Source organism: Orbicella franksi, chromosome 5, assembly GCF_964199315.1.
Source record: "Orbicella franksi chromosome 5, jaOrbFran1.1, whole genome shotgun sequence".
In the NCBI taxonomy this organism is placed as follows: domain Eukaryota; kingdom Metazoa; phylum Cnidaria; class Anthozoa; order Scleractinia; family Merulinidae; genus Orbicella; species Orbicella franksi.
Window position 1 is genome coordinate 21,487,163 of NC_138149.1, and position 21,382 is coordinate 21,508,544.

Consider the following 21,382-nt stretch of genomic DNA (forward strand, 5'->3'; position numbering starts at 1 on the left):
ATAGCCTATTCAGTTAAGCCAACAGTCTAATCATTCAACGTTTAAGATAACAGTCCATTGACACATTCTTGCGTTAAGTTTTCAACTCGTATGCAAATTTCGTTATCCCCGCGGCCAATGGGACAAATTATTTGCATCACGTGCTAAACTTAAATTTAGGAGTAACGGTTCCATTGTAACTTTAAGGTTTATAAAATACGATCGGACAAACGCTATAGCTTTGCTTATCCTAAATCCGTCCAGTGTTACTTGTGTTATACTGGTAGAACGTTTCCAAGTCCGTCAGCGAGCTATTCAAAATCAAAAGACCTTCTTTTCAAAAACCGTAACTGCCTTCAAATTCCAGACCTGATATAAAGGATTACAGCGAGCTATTCAAAATCAAAAGAACTTCTTTTCAAAAACCATAACCGCCTTCAAATTCCAGACCTGATATAAAGGATTACAGCGAGCTATTCAAAATCAAAAGAACTTCTTTTCAAAAACTGTAACCGCCTTCAAATTCCAGACCTGATATAAAGGATTGCAGCGAGCTATTCAAAATCAAAAGAACTTCTTTTCAAAAGCCGTAACTGCCTTCAAATTCCAGACCTGATATGAAGGATTACAGCGAGCTATTCAAAATCAAATGAACTTCTTTTCAAAAACCGTAACCGCCTTCAAATTCCAGGCCCGATATAAAGGATTACAGCGAGCTATTCAAAATCAAAAGAACTTCTTTTCAAAAACCGTAACCGCCTACAACCTCCAGGTCTGATTGAATCATGTATTGATAAAAAACACACAAAGGTTCATTATCGTTTCCATTCATTATCAGTGACTATTCAAAATCAAAAGAGTTTCTACTGACTGCTCATACCCTCCTTGAAATTCCAGGTTGTGATTAAATCATGTAGTGGTATTGAAAAGCACAAAGGCTTATCCTTTCCATTCAATTTCAGTGACCTAAGTCAAAATCAAAATAATTTCTTTTCAAAGTCCTTAGCCGTCTTCAAATTTCAGGTCTGATTAAATCATGTAAGTTAAAGTATGAAGTTATCTTTTCCATTCAATTTCAACGACCCATTTCAAAATAACAGTACGGATTTGTATTCGCCCGACATGTACTCCAATTTCAAGTTTTATTTATTACCTCTTGAGAATTGTTGTCTTGGTCCGCGTTCTCAATAGAATGGACAGCCGCCAAGAGTGGTTCATCAATCAAATTCATTGCTGGTTTTGGGGACGCTGTCAAACTGAATTTTATGACGCTGCAGTTTTGATAATCGATAATCGATTTTGTGAATAATAAGTGCGCGTCTCCACGTGCTCAAGCACAAAATTAAAAGAACTGGGGAAAGCACGTTGGACCATTGACTTTTATTAATGTGGTGGCTCCTAAAAGAGCTGTTTGGTTCTTACCTACATAAAGTCTGTAGGATTTTAAAAGGTCGCCATACCTTGCTTTCTCTGCTTCAAGAAGACGTGATAAGCTCTGGAGAATGGATACGCCGTAATGACGTGGAATTTGTCGCCGTACGATTCCTTCCATGAGAAATAAATACAAATTTCGTCCGTGGGATAACCCCATGGACAGACTCCGATGACTTTCTTCATTTTGAAGACGTACATGTAATAGTGGCCATGTCCCGTCTTGTAACCTTCTGCGACGATTTCATAATCGTCTCTATCGACGAAAGTTTTCCTTGCCAGAAAGGCCACAGTTGACGTTAAATTAAACGTCCGCAGGAATTTGGATGCACTGAGTTCCTTGTCCAAATCCACGTGCCTTTCATTGATGTGCTCAGCATGGTCGTGAGATAGGATAACGTAATTGTTTTCAAAACTGACCGCCATTTTTCCACGAGTGAGAAAGAATATTTTTTCTCTACTATGCCTGATCTTTTATGAGCACACCCAGGTTGAGTGACATGTACCATCTATGTTTAGCAAGCCAATCAGAATAGTGCGACGCTCTGCCGAACGAATCAGATTAGTGCATTATGGCGGCATGAACGGTGGGGTAGTCTTTGAAATATGTGGTTTGGATGCAGAAATAGTGCTGGAAACTGCCCGCGACAAACACTGTGTATTCTGTTTGACCAATGAGAACCATGGTTTCAATATTATCAGAGGAAATGTCCTACGCTTCCCATGCTGCAAGAAGTTCGCCCACCGCAGTTGTCAAAGAGAATGGAAAGAAACTCGCCTCTGTGTCCCCACTGCCAAAGAAAACTAGGTGATGAACTCCCACCTGTGGAACTTACTGAACCTTGTAACAGAGAGGTTTCACCGTGACTGCGAGCAATAAACGCTCTTCAAGAAGCAATACAAGATAGGGAAGGACTTGAACAACGAATTAACGCGGTAAGTTTGACTTTTTATATATACATGTCAGTTTTAAGGTTGACTTGACTACCACGTGCGTCCAGTGAGTGAGTGATAAACCGATGCTAGTTTTGTGCGCGTGGCACAAAGTCAAAAGGATTCCACATACACATTGTTGCTACGTGCTTACGAATGGCAAACATTAATCGTACGATTTTTTTCTCTTTAGTTCGAATTTGGCTACCCGCTTCCTGCAGAACATGTTCGATTTCTGATGGAGAGAATCTTATATGGTCTGATCCATTCACCATTCGCTCAAATTAATGTTATGATAACATTAGCAATTTGTGACGCTGATACAGAACTTAGTCGAGTCAATTTTTGCATATATCTGGACTATGTTTTACCTGAGGAAATTCAAAATGATTGCAGTATTTTTATAGTGTATCACCAGCATAGTTTTTTCTTGCTTTGTTTCAGTTTCATTTTCCCTACCACATCAGTATGGATAACATTGTAACGGTTTTTAATGTTTTAGAAAGTGTCATCCGAAACATTGATAGGAATGTTTGTCATGTAATTTTTTATGTTGCAACTTGCCATGTAAATAACCTTTGGGATAACATTCATTTTTGAGAGTTTGTTTACTATTTATTTCCATGGGAAGTGAATCAAATCATAGAATTGTATTCTGTTTCAACCGACATGCATTTAAATAGCGAGTATGTAATTCATTCAATGGATGTTTCTTAAGTTGGGCGCATCGATTCTAACTTAATTCGGGCGCGTTGCTACTAGAGCTCACACATTGTAACTAGGATTTTGATAATAAACTTTGCTTTAAAATGAACACAGTCTGATATTTACTTTGTCAACTTTTATTGAATAATAATAACACGAGCGTCCAGTGAGTGATGTTTATCAAAAGGTATTGTTATGGGACAGAGTTATGTTTTCTTGAGTTGGACGTATCCATGGTAATAGAAGCCCCGCTCCCTTTGACGGGTGAGGAATGACGTCATTAATCTCGTTTCCGTGTTGACCGAGTAAAAAAAAAGCCTGGTGTAATGACATCATTAATCTCGTTTCCGTGTTGACCGAGTAAAAAGCCTGGTGTAATGACGTCATTAATCTCGTTTCTGTGTTGACCGAATAAAAAAAAGCCTGGTTTCTAACATAAACAAATAAACCACGCAACTTTAAAGTTAACCAACTTTAATATCAATTTTTTCCCTGAAATTACAGGACGTGGAAACTGATTATTTACATGACATAAGTTTGAAACCATAACCAAAACGCGTGACACTCGGTCATGGAACAATGGTGAATATTATCATTTAAGTGAAAACCGCAACTCGCTAATGGTTTTACAATCATTTGTTTTAACTGTTCGTATTTGGGACAACCCCAAGTTTCTAAATTGAGACAAGGAATGTTCAGTTCGTTTAACAAGTCTTTTTCAACATGACCTCCTTTCTAGGCTACCACAGTTCCTTTCCCCATCTTGTATTGGTTGTACAAGCGCAGTAAGACAATATCTGTTTGATCTTGATTGTAAGCTCTCTCTTGGTAACGGGGTTGATAAGTGAGTCTGTATTTTATGCTCTGCAAAGCTCACTGTCTTTTTATCCTTGTGAGACAAGTCTTTGAGTTTTGCTGGCTGGAAGAAAGCATGGCGTTCAAAGTGTTCATTCCAAGAGTAATAACCCATTTCATGCACTTGAAATTTCTTTTGCACAAAGAATCCCTCTAAGTCTGACGAGACATAAGCTGTCCTTAACAGAAGCCATGTTGTTCAAGACTGAAAATTTAATGTCTCTAGAGTTAAGTTTATGGTATTTTTTAGAACCAATCAACGTTCTTGACGTGAATTATCTTGATTGGTCTAGTTTACACGGGAGACTAATGATCGTGCGGTCTTCTGTTTCCAGCGAAACAATCGCAGCTCCAACGACCTTTTCTATTTTGTTCCCTGACCTTGGCCATGATGCGTAACGTATACAAATATATATACGAAATTTCCTCTCTTTTTTCGGATCGAAAAGACGCCCTTTCAATTCCCACAGAAATTCAGTGATGTCGGGATGGTCTGCTATGCAGAAGATGTTGACCTTTTGACATTTGTCCCACAACTCTTGGTCAAAGGGGGTGCCAGGTTCAGAGATCACATGATCTCTCACTATCTGCTCATCACAGAATCGGTTAGATTGCTTCTTGTAGGGCAATTGTCCTAGCCAATTGGACACATAAATATGCCTGTCGGGTTTGAATAATTAATGCGGTTGTGGGTAACCTGCGTGATTGGAGGGGTGTTGGCTCTCTAATAACCAGGCTTTCACTTTCTTACTCGGGGTTTGATCGGCCCACTGGAAGAACTTGCAGTTACGTTTGGGGCAAATGAAGAAGAGACGTCCGGGCTTTTTTCAGATTGAGACTGGGACATTCTCAAGGGAAGTTCACAGTAGCACTGCATTTTGTCCAACTCATTCTCGAGGTAGAACTGGTGCAATTGACATTTTGCCGAGTCTATGTAACACTCTATGCGATCCGCACCACAGGACACGAAACACTTGGCAACAGGACACTTGTAATACTCCCACTCTGTACTTGTGACAGTCTTTTTCTTCTGTAAAACCTCAGACTTGTGTAGTGGGCAACGGTACAAGATCTCAGTATCTGCTCTTGTAATTGGTCTTGGTAGTGGTGGTGGTGGCGCATTCCCGAAGGTGTTGGCAGACGATGCGACTCTCGGTAAATCGTTCCACTCTTTAGTAATACTGTCTAAGAATTCATCAGCATTAAAGTCTTCGCTACTCATCACCACATCAATATGCTCAGACACTATTGAAAAAAAATTATTTAAACATTGACTTTTTTTTAAAGTTTCTAAAATATGTGTAACTTCTTGTCTTCTAAGTAAATGTCTTTGCCTCATGTGTTCTTTTTGTTGCTTTCTCTGTCTTGAAGAAACTGTCTCTCTTTTCCATGTCTTCTTCCTCTACTAGACAATGAATCTTTTGTCGCGTACTTAGTCTACCATTTTTTAAAATGGTCTTGATTTTTTACAAAATAGTTAAAATCAACCTTGCACTTGGAATTAAACTTTGTTTGTTTTAAGATACCCTTTAAAGGTATTGTAGTGAATGTCTCTCGTTGAGGTTTTATGGTCTTGACCACTACTTTCTCGTTGAACTCAATGGTTGATGGTTTGTACGAATGTAACCATTTATCAAGTAACGTTTCTGTACCTTCCTCAGGTTCCTTTTTGATCTTCTTCTTATCTTTGTCCGCCATTTTTCGTTTTCTTTTTGATTTTGTGATAGGATAACGGCAAGGAGATACATTTCCAGGTTGGAAAGAGGTACATGATGTATCTTGCACTTCTACTCCACCATGATCACTTTCAAGTTGTATCATTTCTGGTTCTCCTGTCATATTGTTTATTCTTTCTTCTCTCTTCTGGATGCGCTCAGACCAAACGATGTTTGCGAGTAAAGAAATGAATAGGTCCACACATTTTATGAGATTTATCAGCCAATCACCGCTCAGTACTTTTCCATAGCATGGCATCATATTTGACCAATCACAGCATTTTGTAACCAAGTTAGGAAATCAACCTTTGTGAAGGACGCCGTCAAACTGGTTTGACAGCTTCCTGTGTTTTCCCACCTTTACTATTCTGACCAATCAGAGGATTTTGTGTCCAAATAAGGAAGAGTATGACGTTAATGTATGTATGAACATGTGATACACCAGTCGCGAATCAGATGACGTCACATCCATATCGTATAAAAGTCAAATCAGTACTTAGCTGTCAGCAGTCAAAGTGTTTGAATCATCTTGGAAACATGAAGTTTTGCACAAACAAGAACAACAATAGCCATATCAAGCAGATCATTGACGGTCAAGTCAAGGTCTGTTGGGAAGAATGGCCAGAAGATACCAGCACGTTGATTGACACCCTGTTCGTCTTTGACTTTTTGTTTTATAATCTGAACGGTGAAAGTATGTCGGAGACAGATTTGGAAGAAAAAAGACCCGAGTGGAAAGACTGCATCCTACCACGGATGAAAAGTAGTGGCTTGGTGTTTCTCTTTACTTCAGAGTGGTATGAGGTAATGTACGATGGATGTACGAAAGCCTTTGATTTTGTTGTGTGCGACAGATCCCCTGAGTTGTCTGAAGGTACCAACATGTTTGCAGCCACCGTAGGTTTGGTGTATCTGATGCGCGTTGCCCTTGTTTCTCTGTTAAGACCCATTAGAACAATGCAGCAAATCACAGAAGACTTGGAACAAAAAGTGAGAATTCCGTTTAAAGTGACAGTTAAAGCGACGCACCAAGGAGTTTGTCACGAACTGTACAAACTAGTTTGTAAGATGGCCAAAGAAGTCGACTTGTGGCAAGAAAGGTTCGACCTCTTGCGGGACACAAATTTGTGTGAAGATTGTATTGTGGAGAAAGATAGGTTGTATCAGTCAGACGATTACCAATTAGCCAGAGACTGGAATCCAGGGAAAGAATGTTATCTGGGAGGCTGCCGATATTCCAGTACGGCTTGGGACACATGTGATCTGTATAAGAAAGAAGAAGACCCATTTGATACTGTAAGCTAAATTGTATAAATTGTATAAAGGATTGAAAGAGTATCAATAAAGTTCATTTTGCTTCAGACACAATGTTGAGTCACTTGTATTGGTGTTGGTCGTGTCGAGTGTGTGAAAGAGCGTATCTCAAATATGCACAAGGGGTAGTCATTCCTCTTGCATCCAGTGCTGACCCTCTCAAAGAATTCGAAGCCACAGAGGTAAAGCAAAATGTCTTTCGTTTTCTCATCTTTATTATGTGGCTGAAACATCAACCCCAAGCATACGAGTGGTTCCTGACCATCCGAGAACACCACCCAGACCTTGTTGAGGCTTGCATTTTGAAGTTAGCGACGCTATGAAGAAATCAAAAGCCACCAAGTTGCTAACATCTTCTCACGACCCTCACCAACCGGGTAGTTTGGGTGGGGTAACCAGTTTTGCCCGAACCCTAAAACTCCCCGTCCAAAAAGTGCGAGAGGTGTTGGAAAAGGATTTGGGCTACACGCTTCACAAACCCCGAATGAGACGTTTCCCTACCTTACCTGTGTTGGTGTTCAACATAGATGAACAATGGGTGGCCGATCTGGTGGAAATACAAAACATATCCAAATACAACAAAGGCATGCGTTATTTACTGATGGTGATCGATGCGTTTTCCAAGTACGCTTGGGTGGAACCCATCAAAACTAAAACAGGAAAAGCAGTGACCGAACCGTTTGAGAAGATTTTGAAACGTGCCAAGGGTAGAAAACCCATCAACGTACAAACCGATGATGGTAAGGAATTCTACAATCGTACGTTTGCAGCCTTGATGAAACAAAAAAACATTCACCATTTCTCGACCAGTGGTGATACCAAAGCTAGTATCGTGGAACGTTTTAATCGTACTTTCAAGGAAAGGTTGTATTGATATTTCACGGTCAAGAACACCCTCGGCTATTTACCGGTGTCGCCAGATTTGGTCAAAGGATACAATGCATCCTACCATCACACCATCGGCATGGCACCACTAACCAAGTGAATTTCAAGAATGAAAAAGAAGTGTGGGATCGCATGTACGGTAAACGTCTGTCCAGAAAACCGCAGAAAGGGTCATTGAAAGTAAAGGATAGTGTGAGACTGAATAAGAAATTCTGACAGTTTAAGAAAGGGTATTTACCAGGATGGACTGAACAAGTATTTGTCGTGCAACGTGTCATACCTGGTGTGGTTCCCACTTACAAGATTGAGGAGTTGGATGGAACTTTGCTCAAGGGTACCTGTTACGAACAAGATTTACAAAAAAGTGAACGTGTCAAAGGATGATTTATTCTGAGTGGACAAGGTCGTGAAGCGAAAAGGAAATAAAGTCTTGGTACGTTGGAAAGGTTGGTCAGATAAATATGACAGTTGGATTGACAAGAAGGACGTGAAAAAGCTTTGAGGATGAGTGAGGAGTTTTACATCACCTTACCTAGTCACAGCAATCGCGCAGAGTTTCCACAGAACCAAAGCAATCATTTCAAGATTCGACTACCCCACCCCATCAGGTTGCAAGGATCGAGTTGGAAAGTGGGATTAATTAGCATCTTGCTACCAGATGTGAAAGTTCATTTCCCCAACTTGGTCAATGGTAACGACATCCTGTTTACCATGGATTGGATCCTGAAATACCCTTCTGGTGTGTTAAAGTTTGGTAGAGCCCACTATGATCCAAAAGATCTCGGAGCCGTGGTACAGTACATTGATGGTGTTGGTTTCATGAAAAGATGGTGACTTTTTTCGAACAGAGGCGCATCTTAAATTACCAAGGACCCCATCTCGGTAGCATCTATACAGCATCCAATGGAAAGAGAATGTACGTGGGATGGAGATGATCTGCTAACGGATAACAAATCCACACACGTATGCCCCAATTACTCACCAGCATTGAAGATCAATAAAATGTTGGCCTTAAAGATGGCATGGTTGAAGGAGAGAAACCCTGAAAATTATGACTTGGGACCCAATTTATGTCAAGAGTTTTTTACCGACACAGTACCCAATTTAGAAACCATGACACACGATCTGAAAAACGACAGGGGTGAGCCTGTGTTTTGGCTGATAGCAGAAGACCTTTTTCATCTGAGTGTTACTTGCAATTGGCACTTCACGAATCTCAACAAAGCCTTTCAAAACCTGGTGGGCTCGACGTCACGTTCCTTGTTTATCTATTCTGATGTGGGAGGAAGTTCTGTGGTGGGAAATCAAGTCACGGATCTATTGCGAGAGGTCAATTATCGACGAACAGGGGATGGAAGTCATTACTTTGAACCGCTCCACGTTCAATATATTCTGTTGCGCAAGGCCCAGTTGGACATTATTGAGACGCAAGTGTCGGAGACCACAGGTGAATTGACCGAATTTGGTGAAGGAAACACGATTCTCACCCATCACTTCAAACGAGCATGAAAGGTGGAAGTTTAACACAATTCAAACCTGACCCACAAGGTGGAGGTGGTTTCGTTCATGAACTGCTGAAAGTGAGTGTTGGAGGAGGTCTGAAAGGGTTAAAAAGCGGTCGCGGCGTTTGAGATCGCATTCGAAAGGCGAAAGAGGGTGCGAAACGGAGTGTTAAACAAGCAGTGAAACGTAAAGCTTATGAAGTCCTAGATAGAAACATCAAGCGAAAATTCAACGACATCTGCGGCAAATAATGAATCCCATCTACTCCAGAGGCTTGAGACTCGTCAAATCTAGAAAGGGGTTGTCAACGTCATGTTGTGAAGGGTTCCCAAAAACCTCCAAACGTCGACGAAAGGTACAAAAAGGTGGATGGATTGGTCCTGCGGTCAGTAAACCTGTTGGCTACGATTGGGATCACATCTTAGCGAGAAGACAATGGAGAAGAAGAAGAAAAATATGACACATACCTTGATGGACGGTGGCTTGTTACATCCGGGTTCCAAATCAGTCCTGAATCCTCAACTGAACCTGTTCACCGTTCCACCCACTGATCTCAGCATGTCCAGTTATCGCATTGTACCCATTCAGACCTACACAACAGGCATCAACCCTGTGGAATTCCAAGTGGATCCTCAAGAAGATTATGTGGATCTCAGTCGAAGTTTCTTTGAGATCGAGTTGGCACTCAAACTGGCAAATGCTGATAACGTAGTCCAAGCCACGAGACTCTGGCTCATGAACAATTTGGCCCACACTTTGTTCAAACAGATCAGTGTGAGACTCAATGGTACCTTGATCAGTCCTCAGACTGACACTTATCACTACAAAGCATACCTGGAAACATTGCTCAACTACAACAGAGATGATGGAGAAACCGTGTTAAAGCCTCAAGGTTGGTACAATGCCCTGGACTTTCCAGTGCAATTGACTGCGAACAACACAAACACGGAGGGAGAATGGCATGAGGCTTTCCAAGCATTGTCCTCCAACCAACAAGCTTCAGTGCAACTCATGAAAGCAGAACAAGGCAATTACACAGATTGAAAATGACACGTGCTAAGGTTCACACCCCTCATTGAGGTGTTCCACTTAGACAAATGCTGGTACCTGGTGTGCAGATTGGAATCCAGATGTACTTCAATTCTCCTAATTTGTTCTTGAATGGTGTGAACGTAGCTGGAAGATTGACATACGAAGAGGTCAAAGTGAGAATGTACCTGTGTCAAGTAAGGCTCAACCCCAGTGTCTACCGAGAGTTGATGACGAAAATGAACATCAACAGAACCATAGTGGCTTACCCAACCGTGAGAAGTGAAATCAGGACCTTCAACATGCAAGGGAACCAGCAAAGATACAAGTGCAACAATTTATTTCAAGGCAGAATTCCTAACAGTCATCGTTGGGCTTGTGCTTTCAGAAGCCTTCAATGGTACTGTGGCACATGACCCATTCTGTTTTCAAAAGTTTGGTGTGAGTAACATCAGGCAACTGGTCAGAGGAGAAGAGTACCCTTACGAGACCCTGGAGCTAGTGCACAACGACGGTACCCAAGATCTGAGAGGTTACTATCGATTCTTACAAGCCGCAGGATGTTTGTGCAAACATCAAGGTAACATGGTCAGAAGCGAAGACTGGGGTCAAGGCAAGAATATCACACTGTTTGTATTTGACAATGCAGCCAACGGATGTTTGGACAGTCCGGTGTTGAACCCCAAGCAGTCAGGAGAGTTACAGATCGTGCTGAACTTCGGTGTCACACCAGGTAACAACGTCTTGGAAATAGACAAGAACAAGGCCGTGTTGTACGACATTTACCAACGCTAATGGAAAAAGTACCTCTGAATAACGTGCAACTGGATCATTTGGCGAAAGCGGATGCCATTTTGAAACCTTACTTTTACGGGACGGTGGCTTGTGATCGATTACCACGTCAACCGATCAAGAACGAACCTCGTGGGTACATTGTAAACACAGATCCACATTAGAGACCGGGCCGACACTGGCTGGCACTTTGGTCCCATAGTGGGAATGTGTGCGAGGTGATGGACAGCTACGCCCTACCTTTAGAGAGTTACAAGTCAACACAGCCTTTGCAAGACTGGTTAAAAAGTTAATGGAAACATGTCAATTACAATGGACAGTCTCTGCAATTGATTTACAGTAAAAGCTGTGGTGATTATGCCTTGTTCTATTTAAAAGACAGAGCAAGAGGTCAAAGCATGAATGAGTTCTTGAGGTGTTTCTTGAAACATGATTATGTAGACAACGATCACAAAATAGGCCAGATGTTAAAGAAGTTGATCGAGAAAGAGTTAAGTACTGGTTTTTCCATTAAAAGTAGCATGCCCAAGACAAACTCTTTTAACTATTTATAGAGCCTTAGTTACTCCTTATTTAACTTATGGTTTGGTGGCCTGGGGCCAAGCATATAAATCACACCTTGAAAAACTTCTCAAGCTCCAAAAGCGAGCTCTTCACTTTATTTATTTTTCTGAGCGAAATCAACATACGATTCCTTTGTTTATTGATGCCAGTGTTTTACCATTAAAATTTTTGTATTATGAGCTTTTAGCTAACCTTATGTTTGAAATAAGACACAGAAATGCTCCTGGAAACATTCAAGATCTCTTTCAAGACATTTCTGCTATTCATTCTTACAATACTCGATCCTCTGTCTCAAATAATTTTTACACACAAAGTTCAAGACTCTCAATTCAAGTGAATTCATTTTCTAGAATCGGAACAAGAATTTGGAATGAAATGCCTATATATTTAAGAAAGCTTCCAAAAAATGTCTTTAAGAGGAAAATAAAACAAATACTTTTGGAAATTCTAGCTTCAGAAGACGGTTATATTGATCTTACAGAAATCATTCAAAAAGTAAAGCTGAATTTATTTTCCTCCTAGTATGTATTCATTGCTGCGGAGCAAGCATAACGAGCGAGCAGCAACATAATCAGGATTTAAGAAGAATATATAGAAGGGGGTACGAATTCTTGAATTCATCACTTTTTACCAGACTGCATTTCAGTTAACCAGACTGCACTGCGCCACTTTTACTGGAGTGCATTGCGCCACGAACAACACGAGGATGTCAGTCATCAAGCCATCGTCCTTTTTTGCGTGCATTCCACTGAGAAAGTTTGCTCTGATTTACCTGTAAAGCGATGTGAAGGAGATCATGCTTGACTTTTACAACTCTTGCTATGCGGTATGTTAAAGTTTGTAAATCTGGACGATTAATTGTGACATCTTAATCTTAGTATGTCATTTCTTAGCAGTCTCACCTCCTTCGTCGAATTCTAAAATGAAGAGAAATCGTCATTACTAAAGCCTGTAGAATAATTAAAACAAACGAAAACCGTGAAACACACTGATTTCATATATGCTGCAATCTATTCCTTTTCATCGAAACATGAATTTAAGCTAAAGCTTGAGCATTTTCACACATCGCGATGAACATGTTCTCGACACAGTCTGTCAAGTTCTAGAGATATTTAATGCCTACCAGCACAGAATTTATAAGTTAGATTTCTGCTCCTACAATTTCCACATCTTTCGATTTTCGCGATCTGGTAAAGGGGAGGCTGATGTGTATCGTTTTATGTCCAAACATACTTCAGATAACAATGTGCTTTTTTGTCTCGATCCTTTGTCACACCTCGCCATCGATGCGTCATCATGCATGAAGTTGATGCGTACAAGGACAGATTTTAAGTGACACCACGATTTGACACTACTTGGAGAAATAACAGTTAATTTAAGTCTTGAAACGCGCAGATAGATGAAGAACGGCATTAAATATGTCACTATCAACAGAATGTGCCGCAGCATTACTATCTTTTAGATACCCTAGTTAATACTCAATAATTTCGCTTTAGTGTATCTGTAGTCTCTGTTGTTAATTATTATTTGTAATATTGTTAGTTTATTAGTTGTCTTTAGTCATAGTTGTCAATTCTAGTCTCTTTAGTTCTCTTGTTACCTTCAGTTGTATTTAGTTGTACCTAGTTGTATATTAATAACTCGTCCAAACATGACCCGCCTAGATTAGCTCAGCTATCTGCGGGCATGTTACAATTGTAATTTTAATTTGATAGCAAATAAAATGTATGTATGTATATGTATGTATGTATGTATGTATGTATGTATGTAATGGGATTAAGTGTGTAAAGTGAAACATCACCAAGACACCTCTCGTTGCGGTGTGAGATATTTAGTGTAATGATTGTTGGTTTGACATTAAAATACGATTGAAAACGTTCATTTTCTGTGTGATGATCTTTTAGTACAATGGTTAGTATTCTCGACTGTCACTCGAGAGATCAGGGCTCCATTCCCCGTTGGGTGGAATTTTTCCCTTCCATGCAGTATCAAAAGTAGCATGCCCATGCGCGTTTAGTCATTTGGACTCATGGAACGACGCAAGTCTTTTCGATTTCACACCCCTTCCAGTCTGTTGGTGGTGGGTCCTTCAGGGTGTGGCAAGACTGTTTACCACCAAACTTTTACTGAACAACCTCGATTTGTTTCATACCCCACCCTCCCAAATACATTATTTGTATGGAGTGTGGCAAGACGGGTTTCAGCCCATGAAAGAACAGAGGGTCAAGTTTCACGAAGGCATTCCCGACACAGATCAACTGAAAACGTGGTTTCCTAAAGGCGGATTACTCGTGTTGGACGATCTAATGGCTGAAGGAGGGAACGATAAACAAGTGTTGGATCTGTTCACCAAACATTCTCACCATCAGAGCATCACCGTGCTCTACTCGTGCCAAGACATGTTTCTGCCGGGGAAATATGCCAAGAGTATTTCCAGAAACGCCCACTATGTTGTAGCCTTCAAGAATCCACGAGATCAATTAGGCATGAGAAATTTACTGTTACAGGCAGTTCCCACCCAATGGCAAGTTTTACAAGACACGTTTCAACGTTTGACAGAATGTCCGTTTGGATACAGGGTCTTGGATTTACATCCAGGCAGTTCGGACAATCAAAGGATTCTCAGCCACCATTTAGAGGACGAAGGATGTATGAGATGTCACAAATTCATCGAGACATCGTGATGAGTTCTTCCCAAGATTCAATCACTACCGTATCTCTAATGAACGGATCCAAGAAAAGCGCCCAGTTGGTAAACAAAGATTTGTTGTACCGATTGGATGGGTTGTTTGCCTTTTACCACCGTCAGTGGTGGTGTCATCGCCAGATGTTTTACCACTTTAAGTGGTGCCTCAGTTGTTTGAACGCTTTGGCATTGATCATCGTGGCAGCAGGCATTGTCGTAGGATGCATCTTAGAAAACAGTCTCCTGATTGCCTGTTTAACTGCCGCTGGAACTGTGATTAAGGGGTGGAACGATTTCAAAAAGTTTTTGTTCAAAATTGAAATGTGTCACTTTGCCTACACCACTTACGACAAAACATTGATTGAATTGAGAACCTACGTGCGAGGACTTCCGATGGAGGAGTTTGAGGGATTTTTAATCAAGATGCAAACCTTGGATGACACAATCACTGATCTCACACCCCCAGTATCTGAAAAGTGCATGCAAGAATACGAACAACGATTTCGCTACGACCACGTCGATAAAAGTGGGAGCACTTACGTGTGAGTGGTAGTATGTGTCATGAAGAGCAAACGAACAGTTCGTAAAAAACCAAGGAGACGTAGGAGGACACAAAAAGGGGGATTGTTACTATTGGCAGCTCTCATTCCAGCTTTAGTAGCAGCAGACAAGGTGGCGACTCTAGGAGGAATCTCTGGTGCAGCTGGTTGCGGTGTGAAAAAGGGTTTGGAAGCTGCTTCGCGTAAACGTCAACGATGAAAACTAAACCAAAGACCAAGAAAAGAAGTAAACAGTGAGGTGGAGCACTGGCAGGACGTAAACATAGATTGGTTGACAAGATCGCCAAAGGAGCTAGTATGTTCTTATCGGGACCCTCACCTACCTTTGCTACGCTGGCTTTGAAATTAGCATGTCAGGCAGCAAAAGGAATCAGACAATGTGAATCACTATAACAAGAGACAACGTGGAGGTGCACTGTTTACTGTTATCAAGAATGCAGCCGAGATTGCGTACAAGCTCGGAAAGGACAAACGGTATAAGAGAATGAGTGTAAAGGGTGTCACAGGCAGTTACAACAGACGTCCTGCACCTTAGGAAGTATGATTCGATTACGCAGACAATGCCCTTTCTTGGAAGCTATTCTCCAAGAGGCCAATCGGAACAGGAGACAGGAGATGTTAGAACATGTTAATGCAGATTAAATCAAGGCTGTAAGCGAAATGGTTCTCAATCTATTACGAAAGAGAATTCCCGTTCACCCAATCACCACGGCGAAACTGCATTGCTATAAGACAACGCTACGCGAGGTGGGGAAACACAGAAACTCGGTCAAGAGGCGAAGAGAACATCTCCAAAAACAAAAAGGTAGTGGATTCTGGCAAGGTTTGAACGACGTGTTCCAAGCATATCGATGTTAAACACCAGAGATGCCCACGGTTATCCACTGCAAGGTTACGACTTCGTCCCCAAACCCAAAGACACCTTGAGCGAATTGGTCAGGTTATTACAACAAACTAACGAAAGAGAAGACGCCCTGAAACGTGATGTGGAACATTGGCATCGAGCTTACAACGCCCTCCTTCAAGAGCATATGGCATTTAAGTACGAGGATCTGTGTTCAGCTTGCAAACGACACCGCGACGAGACCAAAGCAGGTGAGACCATCCTGTTGTGTAAGGAGTGTTCTACAGTAGAAGAAACAAAACGTAGCCTAGAGCTGAAACTAGAAAAGGTTCATCAAGAGGTTCGTTACTGGCAAGACTGCTACGAAACATTACTCCAACATTTCAAGGATGACAGAAGAGGTCGTGATGGTACCCACAAAAGAGTTTGACCAATTGGTTCAGTATTACAAAGGAGAAATCACCGACAATGCCTTGTTGAACAAAGCGGGTCAATTGGCCGCCGAAAGTCACGTGATACTTCGTGATAAATCGATTCCAGATTCGATTGCCATCAAGAAAATTAAACCTCTAGCTTGTCAGAGAGGTCGTTTAACCAAATGTATCAGACAAATTGGTCCTTTGTCGAGCAATAGTGCTGATGTCGGTGAAGAGGAAGATGGGGAGGAAGGAGATTTGGTGAAGGGTCCATTGGAGACCATGTTCAAACAATTGATTAAGAACGCTTCTCGAGGTACCAAAACACCAAAGATCAAGGAAGAAGCTACACCATCTATGTCAGGTGTTAAAAAGAAGCAACCGGCTGCTAAAACACCCATTCCACCACCTGACTCGGATCTGGGAACGCTCCTAAGAAAGGCTGACATTTTCCTGGGTAAAGACAAGCACAAAGCCAAGGGCAAATGTAAAAACAAGGCCGAACGTTTAAAACCTACGAGTGGTTGGGAAGACTGGGCCAAAGGAAAGAAACTGAGAAGAAATCTAAAACACGATTATGACTTGGACTAAGACCCGTACGCGCAAGTATCACCAACGTGGACTTGGTTTTGACATTCAAAAATTGCTAGGCAGGACGGGGATTGAATTTCACTGGCCTGGGTACCAGTACATGGGGCCTGGGACCAAGTTGGCAAAGAGACTGAAACGACGAGACCCAGGCATCAACCGACTGGACAAGATTGCCAAACAACACGACATTGATTACAGTCGTGCTAAGAATTTGCAAGAGAAGTGGAAAGCAGATACAAAGATGATCAAGGCCATAACGAGGTTACCCGGCAACAAAACGGTGACTGAAAAGATTGTGAAAAGAATCATGCAGGCAAAGAAAAAGTTAAAATTGTAATCGATTCTCCCTTCGGAGTTCATGTTGTTATTATTCAATAAAAGTTGACAAATAAAATATCAGACTCTGTGTTCGTTTTAAAGCAAAGTTTAGTATTAAAATCCTGATTACAATGTGTGTGCTCTATTTTAGAAACCAGGCTTTTTACTCGGGCAACACGGAAACGAGATTAATGATGTCATAGGGGGCGGGGCTTCTGGTTACCATGGATACGTCAAACTCGAGAAAACAATAGAGCTCCTTTCCATAACAATACCTTTTCATTTGCATCACAATACCTGTCAAATCTGTACTGGACTAGCCCATACCACTACTAGAAAACCAGAAAAAAGGTGCACATGAAAATTTGGGAAAGCCTTCTCCATCCACACAAAACCTACATCAAGTGCACTTTGGGAGAACCAGGCATCCTGCTTGGTATCTTCTGACGAAAGATCAAGAACTCCTATTTGCCTGTCATCAACAGCAATTTGAGCTATTACATGGAACCCAGGAAGGGAGATTCCACGTTTGCGATACCAGTCCCTTTGGATTTCCCTGGCATGCATGCCAAGTCCAAGTTTCATTTTGTAATCAATTATGATGACAGCTTCCCCTGGCTTGAGATGCTTTAAAACATACCCTAACAGAAAATAGTGCTTCCAATTACTTCAGCCTTAAATCAGTCCAATTTTTTTAAAATGTATTTTGATTTTACTTCAAATAACAGTCTCCAATAAGAGTTCTCCCATACAAAATAAAAACAAGACAATGCCACATGAATAAAATCCATCACAATTTCTAACTCTACCTATAATAATATCCCTGGTGCTTTGTTCTCAGAAGGTGACCAATATATTCCCAAAACAACCTGCGAGCAGGCTTGTCTTTGAGTCACGCATGTGAGCGGTGAAGAGCAAAGTGATCTGATGGGAAGGAGTCTGGTGAAGTGGTGCCAAGAAGGTGTGCCTGCCTTAATCTCCGCAATTTTTTCATTTCTGCTTTGCCTGAGCGAAGCGAAATGCCATTGGTCAAAAAGCGGGAATGGTAAGAAAACTGTCAATCTATTAAGTTCGATAAGGAGTGATTAGATCCTGATGGAGTTGGTAATTTACTGCACGTTCTCACAATAAAGAATAACTCGTTCATATTTGGGAGTCAAAGGAAGAGTTGAGGGTGCGTATTACTGATGTTGTAACAAAGTCCCAGTATTTCAAACTAAAGAGGGAGCAGGAAAGAGCAGCTACCGACTGCCTATAGGAAGAGTTAAATATTACAAACCTATGTGATTGCAAGTAGGCAACGAAACAACACAAAGGTGTTTACCCATTTACCAGCATCATCAAAGACCAGACTGCCAAAGCAAGATCACTTGAAATCAAGTGTGTGTCCTTGCTAGACATAACTTTGGCAGTTTTTCTTCAGCAGACTTTATCAATGACAGACATCATGCCTGCATGTTGTTATGAAAAGATTTACAATTTTTCCCAAGAAACCTGAACTGCTAAAGTTCATACTTGCGGTGAAAATGAGCTAACTTATTTTTTCTGCAGTTTCCAGGGTGGAAATTAAAAATTTGCAGAGATCAGAGCAGGCTCCCTTTCTCGTTGCGCCACTCAATTTTGTGCATGCAACCCTCCAAGTTAACTTTTTTCCTTAGTGGCCATTTGGCCACTGACTGTTCAGGTATGGTCACCAGTGAAAAATTTTAGTCGCCAAAATATATGCATAAATTAATAATTAATTAATAATAAATAATCTTATTATCTGACTGTATTATTAATAACATTTTCCTTGAACCACCAAGTAAATTGTCTCGTTCAGTGAAAGAACTACCTAATGTTGATTCAAATATGCTTTTATTGGAATGATTGATGATCAAATGAAAATGACAATTAAGAAAAAAAGTCGCTTCACAAAACACAGAAATATTTGTGTATATCATTTATAATTCATACAACAGGAGCAGTGCAAACGACACAGATTATACCAAGTTAAAATAAGGTAGCCTCATTCGCAGCTGAATGGCGGAAAGTTTTCCAATGTTTATCAAGGCGGCATCAAATTCTTGCTGAGACCATAAAGTGAACACTATTTTTACCTTATCGCTCATGATCTTTTTTAAATGTTTAACCTCGTTTTCTGCTTGAATAAGCAAACGATATGCAAAGTGAATTCTTAATGCTCAGAACGTTGCTCGTTTTGCTCCGGATGATAGTCCGCTCAAGCTCCTGACGCATAGGTCACGTTCATTTTAGTCGCTGAACTGGCGACTTGCGTTCTAATTTAGTTGCCAGCTCCAAAATTCTAGTCGCCATGGTGACTAAAATGGTCGCAACTTGGAGGGTTGATATTGGACAACTAAACATGTAAAGCGGGTGCTCTTGGTCGAAAGCTCACCAATTCAGAAAAGTTCATAAGAAGCAGTAAAATCATGGCTGAAAATAGAGTGCGTTGGAAAGCGAAGAGTTAGTGCACTTGAGGGACCGGACAAGCTCATGCAACACTGGTCTTGTAGTGGGCAAATGAATGTTTCAATGTCTTTGGCGACTTAATGCTGTCAATAATTTATGTATCAAAAACGATTTTGTTGGATCAGAAAATCCTCTGAGTTTGTTAGTGTAAGAAATGGCAGAAAGATGTACAGTATTGTACAAAAGTGATGACAGCATAATTCAACAAAATTTGCAAATTTCTGGGCTATTCGACGAAAAATGGCGAAGTTTTTTTCACCTCGAAAGTTCAAAGAAAATTCAACAAATTTTCCCGATGCCCATTGTTTTAGTCGATGTGAATTTTTGAGCAGTAATTCGTGTCTACTGATAATTTGGCCTGATTTTTCGGGCAAAAATTCGCTCTTGAATTTTCCTTCAAACTTTCCAGCAGAAATCGCTCTGTTTGTTAAGTTTCCCATTGATTCCCAGTAATAAGATGAATTAAGTCAGAGCAAAACAAGAACATGCGCGATAAAAACCTTAATATCATCAGGAGTGACAGTAATATTTCAAAGCCTTTTCTCACAAACTTACCTTGCTTATGTCCAGAGAAAGCTGATATCACTTTGTTACAGTCTTAAAGCTTGCAAGCTCAAATAGTCTTTTTGCCAACCTGTTTTCATTGAACAAGAAATGCTACTCGTGGTAGTACTTGCAGCGCAGCCACAATGAACCCAGGCTCTGCGTGACCTTGCGATATTACCATCAAAGGTTTGAAGCTATTATCGAACTATTCAGGCCAGTCTCTTACAGCAGGAGTACAGTATAAGCTTAAATAAGAGAATCTCATTTCAGCTCAGTTTTCGTAAGAATCCTTTGGCTCATGTCAGCCGTGTCTCTCCCTTTTTCACTTGCCATCTGAACGTCCCTCCGCTTTTCCTTCCCTAATCCCATTTCTTTGCACTTCCAACATGGTCAAGCGTGTCACAAAGCTTAAGTTAGCGAGTTTGTGCCATTCGAAACAATCTAAGGATTCAAATTCTCTACGTTTTTTGCCATGAAAGACGGATTGACACATTAACAACAGCGAATTTTATAGAGGAGTAAAGCGTCAATGTGATTGTACACAAGAGAACAGTACATTGATGGCTCGATACCGGTCTGCGCACTGCACTGCGATATTTCGCATACTGCAAGCGGAATTATCCCTCTAGTAAGGAATTTTCATACTGGTCTTGAAAGTGGCACAAATTTTCATCTTTTGTTTTAAAGAAATAATGCTCAAGACATTGCAAAAAGACACTTGAATTTCACAGAGACAAAACGAAATTCACACATTTTGTGCTCATTACTTTTGCACAATACTGTAAAGCACTAGCATTAGTAGGCATTTCTTACTGGTTTTACAGAGAGGAATACCAGCAATGAGTTACACCTCACATTCACATGCTTATGTGGTTAGAAAGTGCACCAGTATTTGGAGTTGATGCTATTGTTACAGAGTTTATTGATAACATTAATTGTTGTCAATTCCCAGTTAATAACAAGGAACTCCAAAGGCATTCTCATACCTGTAGAAAAAAAAGCAAAGAATAAATGTTGATTTAATTACCCAAACTACCGATGAGGGTAACTGAAATACTTTATCCTTTAGATAATAATATACCTTGACCCGACATAAAACAACACAAAGACACTTGGAAAACTATTTTAAAATTTAATGATTTGTAAGAAGGTGAATGTATAACATTTGAGAAACTGCTTCTGAAGTTAAATGTTACTGAAAGTAACTATAAAATTTGCCATATAATCAGCATCTAAATCTCCAA

The 21,382-nt window shown here is 40.6% G+C and overlaps 2 protein-coding genes and 1 pseudogene across 2 annotated transcripts in view; all 3 read left to right on the forward strand.

Moving 5' to 3' along the window:
• Positions 1–5,758: 5,758 nt before the first annotated feature.
• Positions 5,759–21,382, forward strand: part of LOC145486742 (uncharacterized) — a 307,059-nt gene continuing 291,435 nt past the window's right edge. The window contains exon 1 of the mRNA XM_081465454.1: positions 5,759–7,376. Within this exon, the coding sequence (XP_081321580.1) occupies positions 6,075–6,923 (849 nt within the window). The 5' untranslated portion in view covers positions 5,759–6,074 and the 3' untranslated portion in view covers positions 6,924–7,376. The remainder of the gene's footprint in view (positions 7,377–21,382) is intronic.
• LOC145486747 (uncharacterized) lies at positions 7,376–10,364 on the forward strand. Its single transcript, XM_081465458.1, has one exon. The coding sequence runs from the start codon at positions 9,756–9,758 to the stop codon at positions 10,362–10,364; it is 609 nt and encodes a 202-aa protein (XP_081321584.1). The 5' UTR covers positions 7,376–9,755.
• On the forward strand, positions 13,705–14,389 carry LOC145486744 (uncharacterized; annotated as a pseudogene).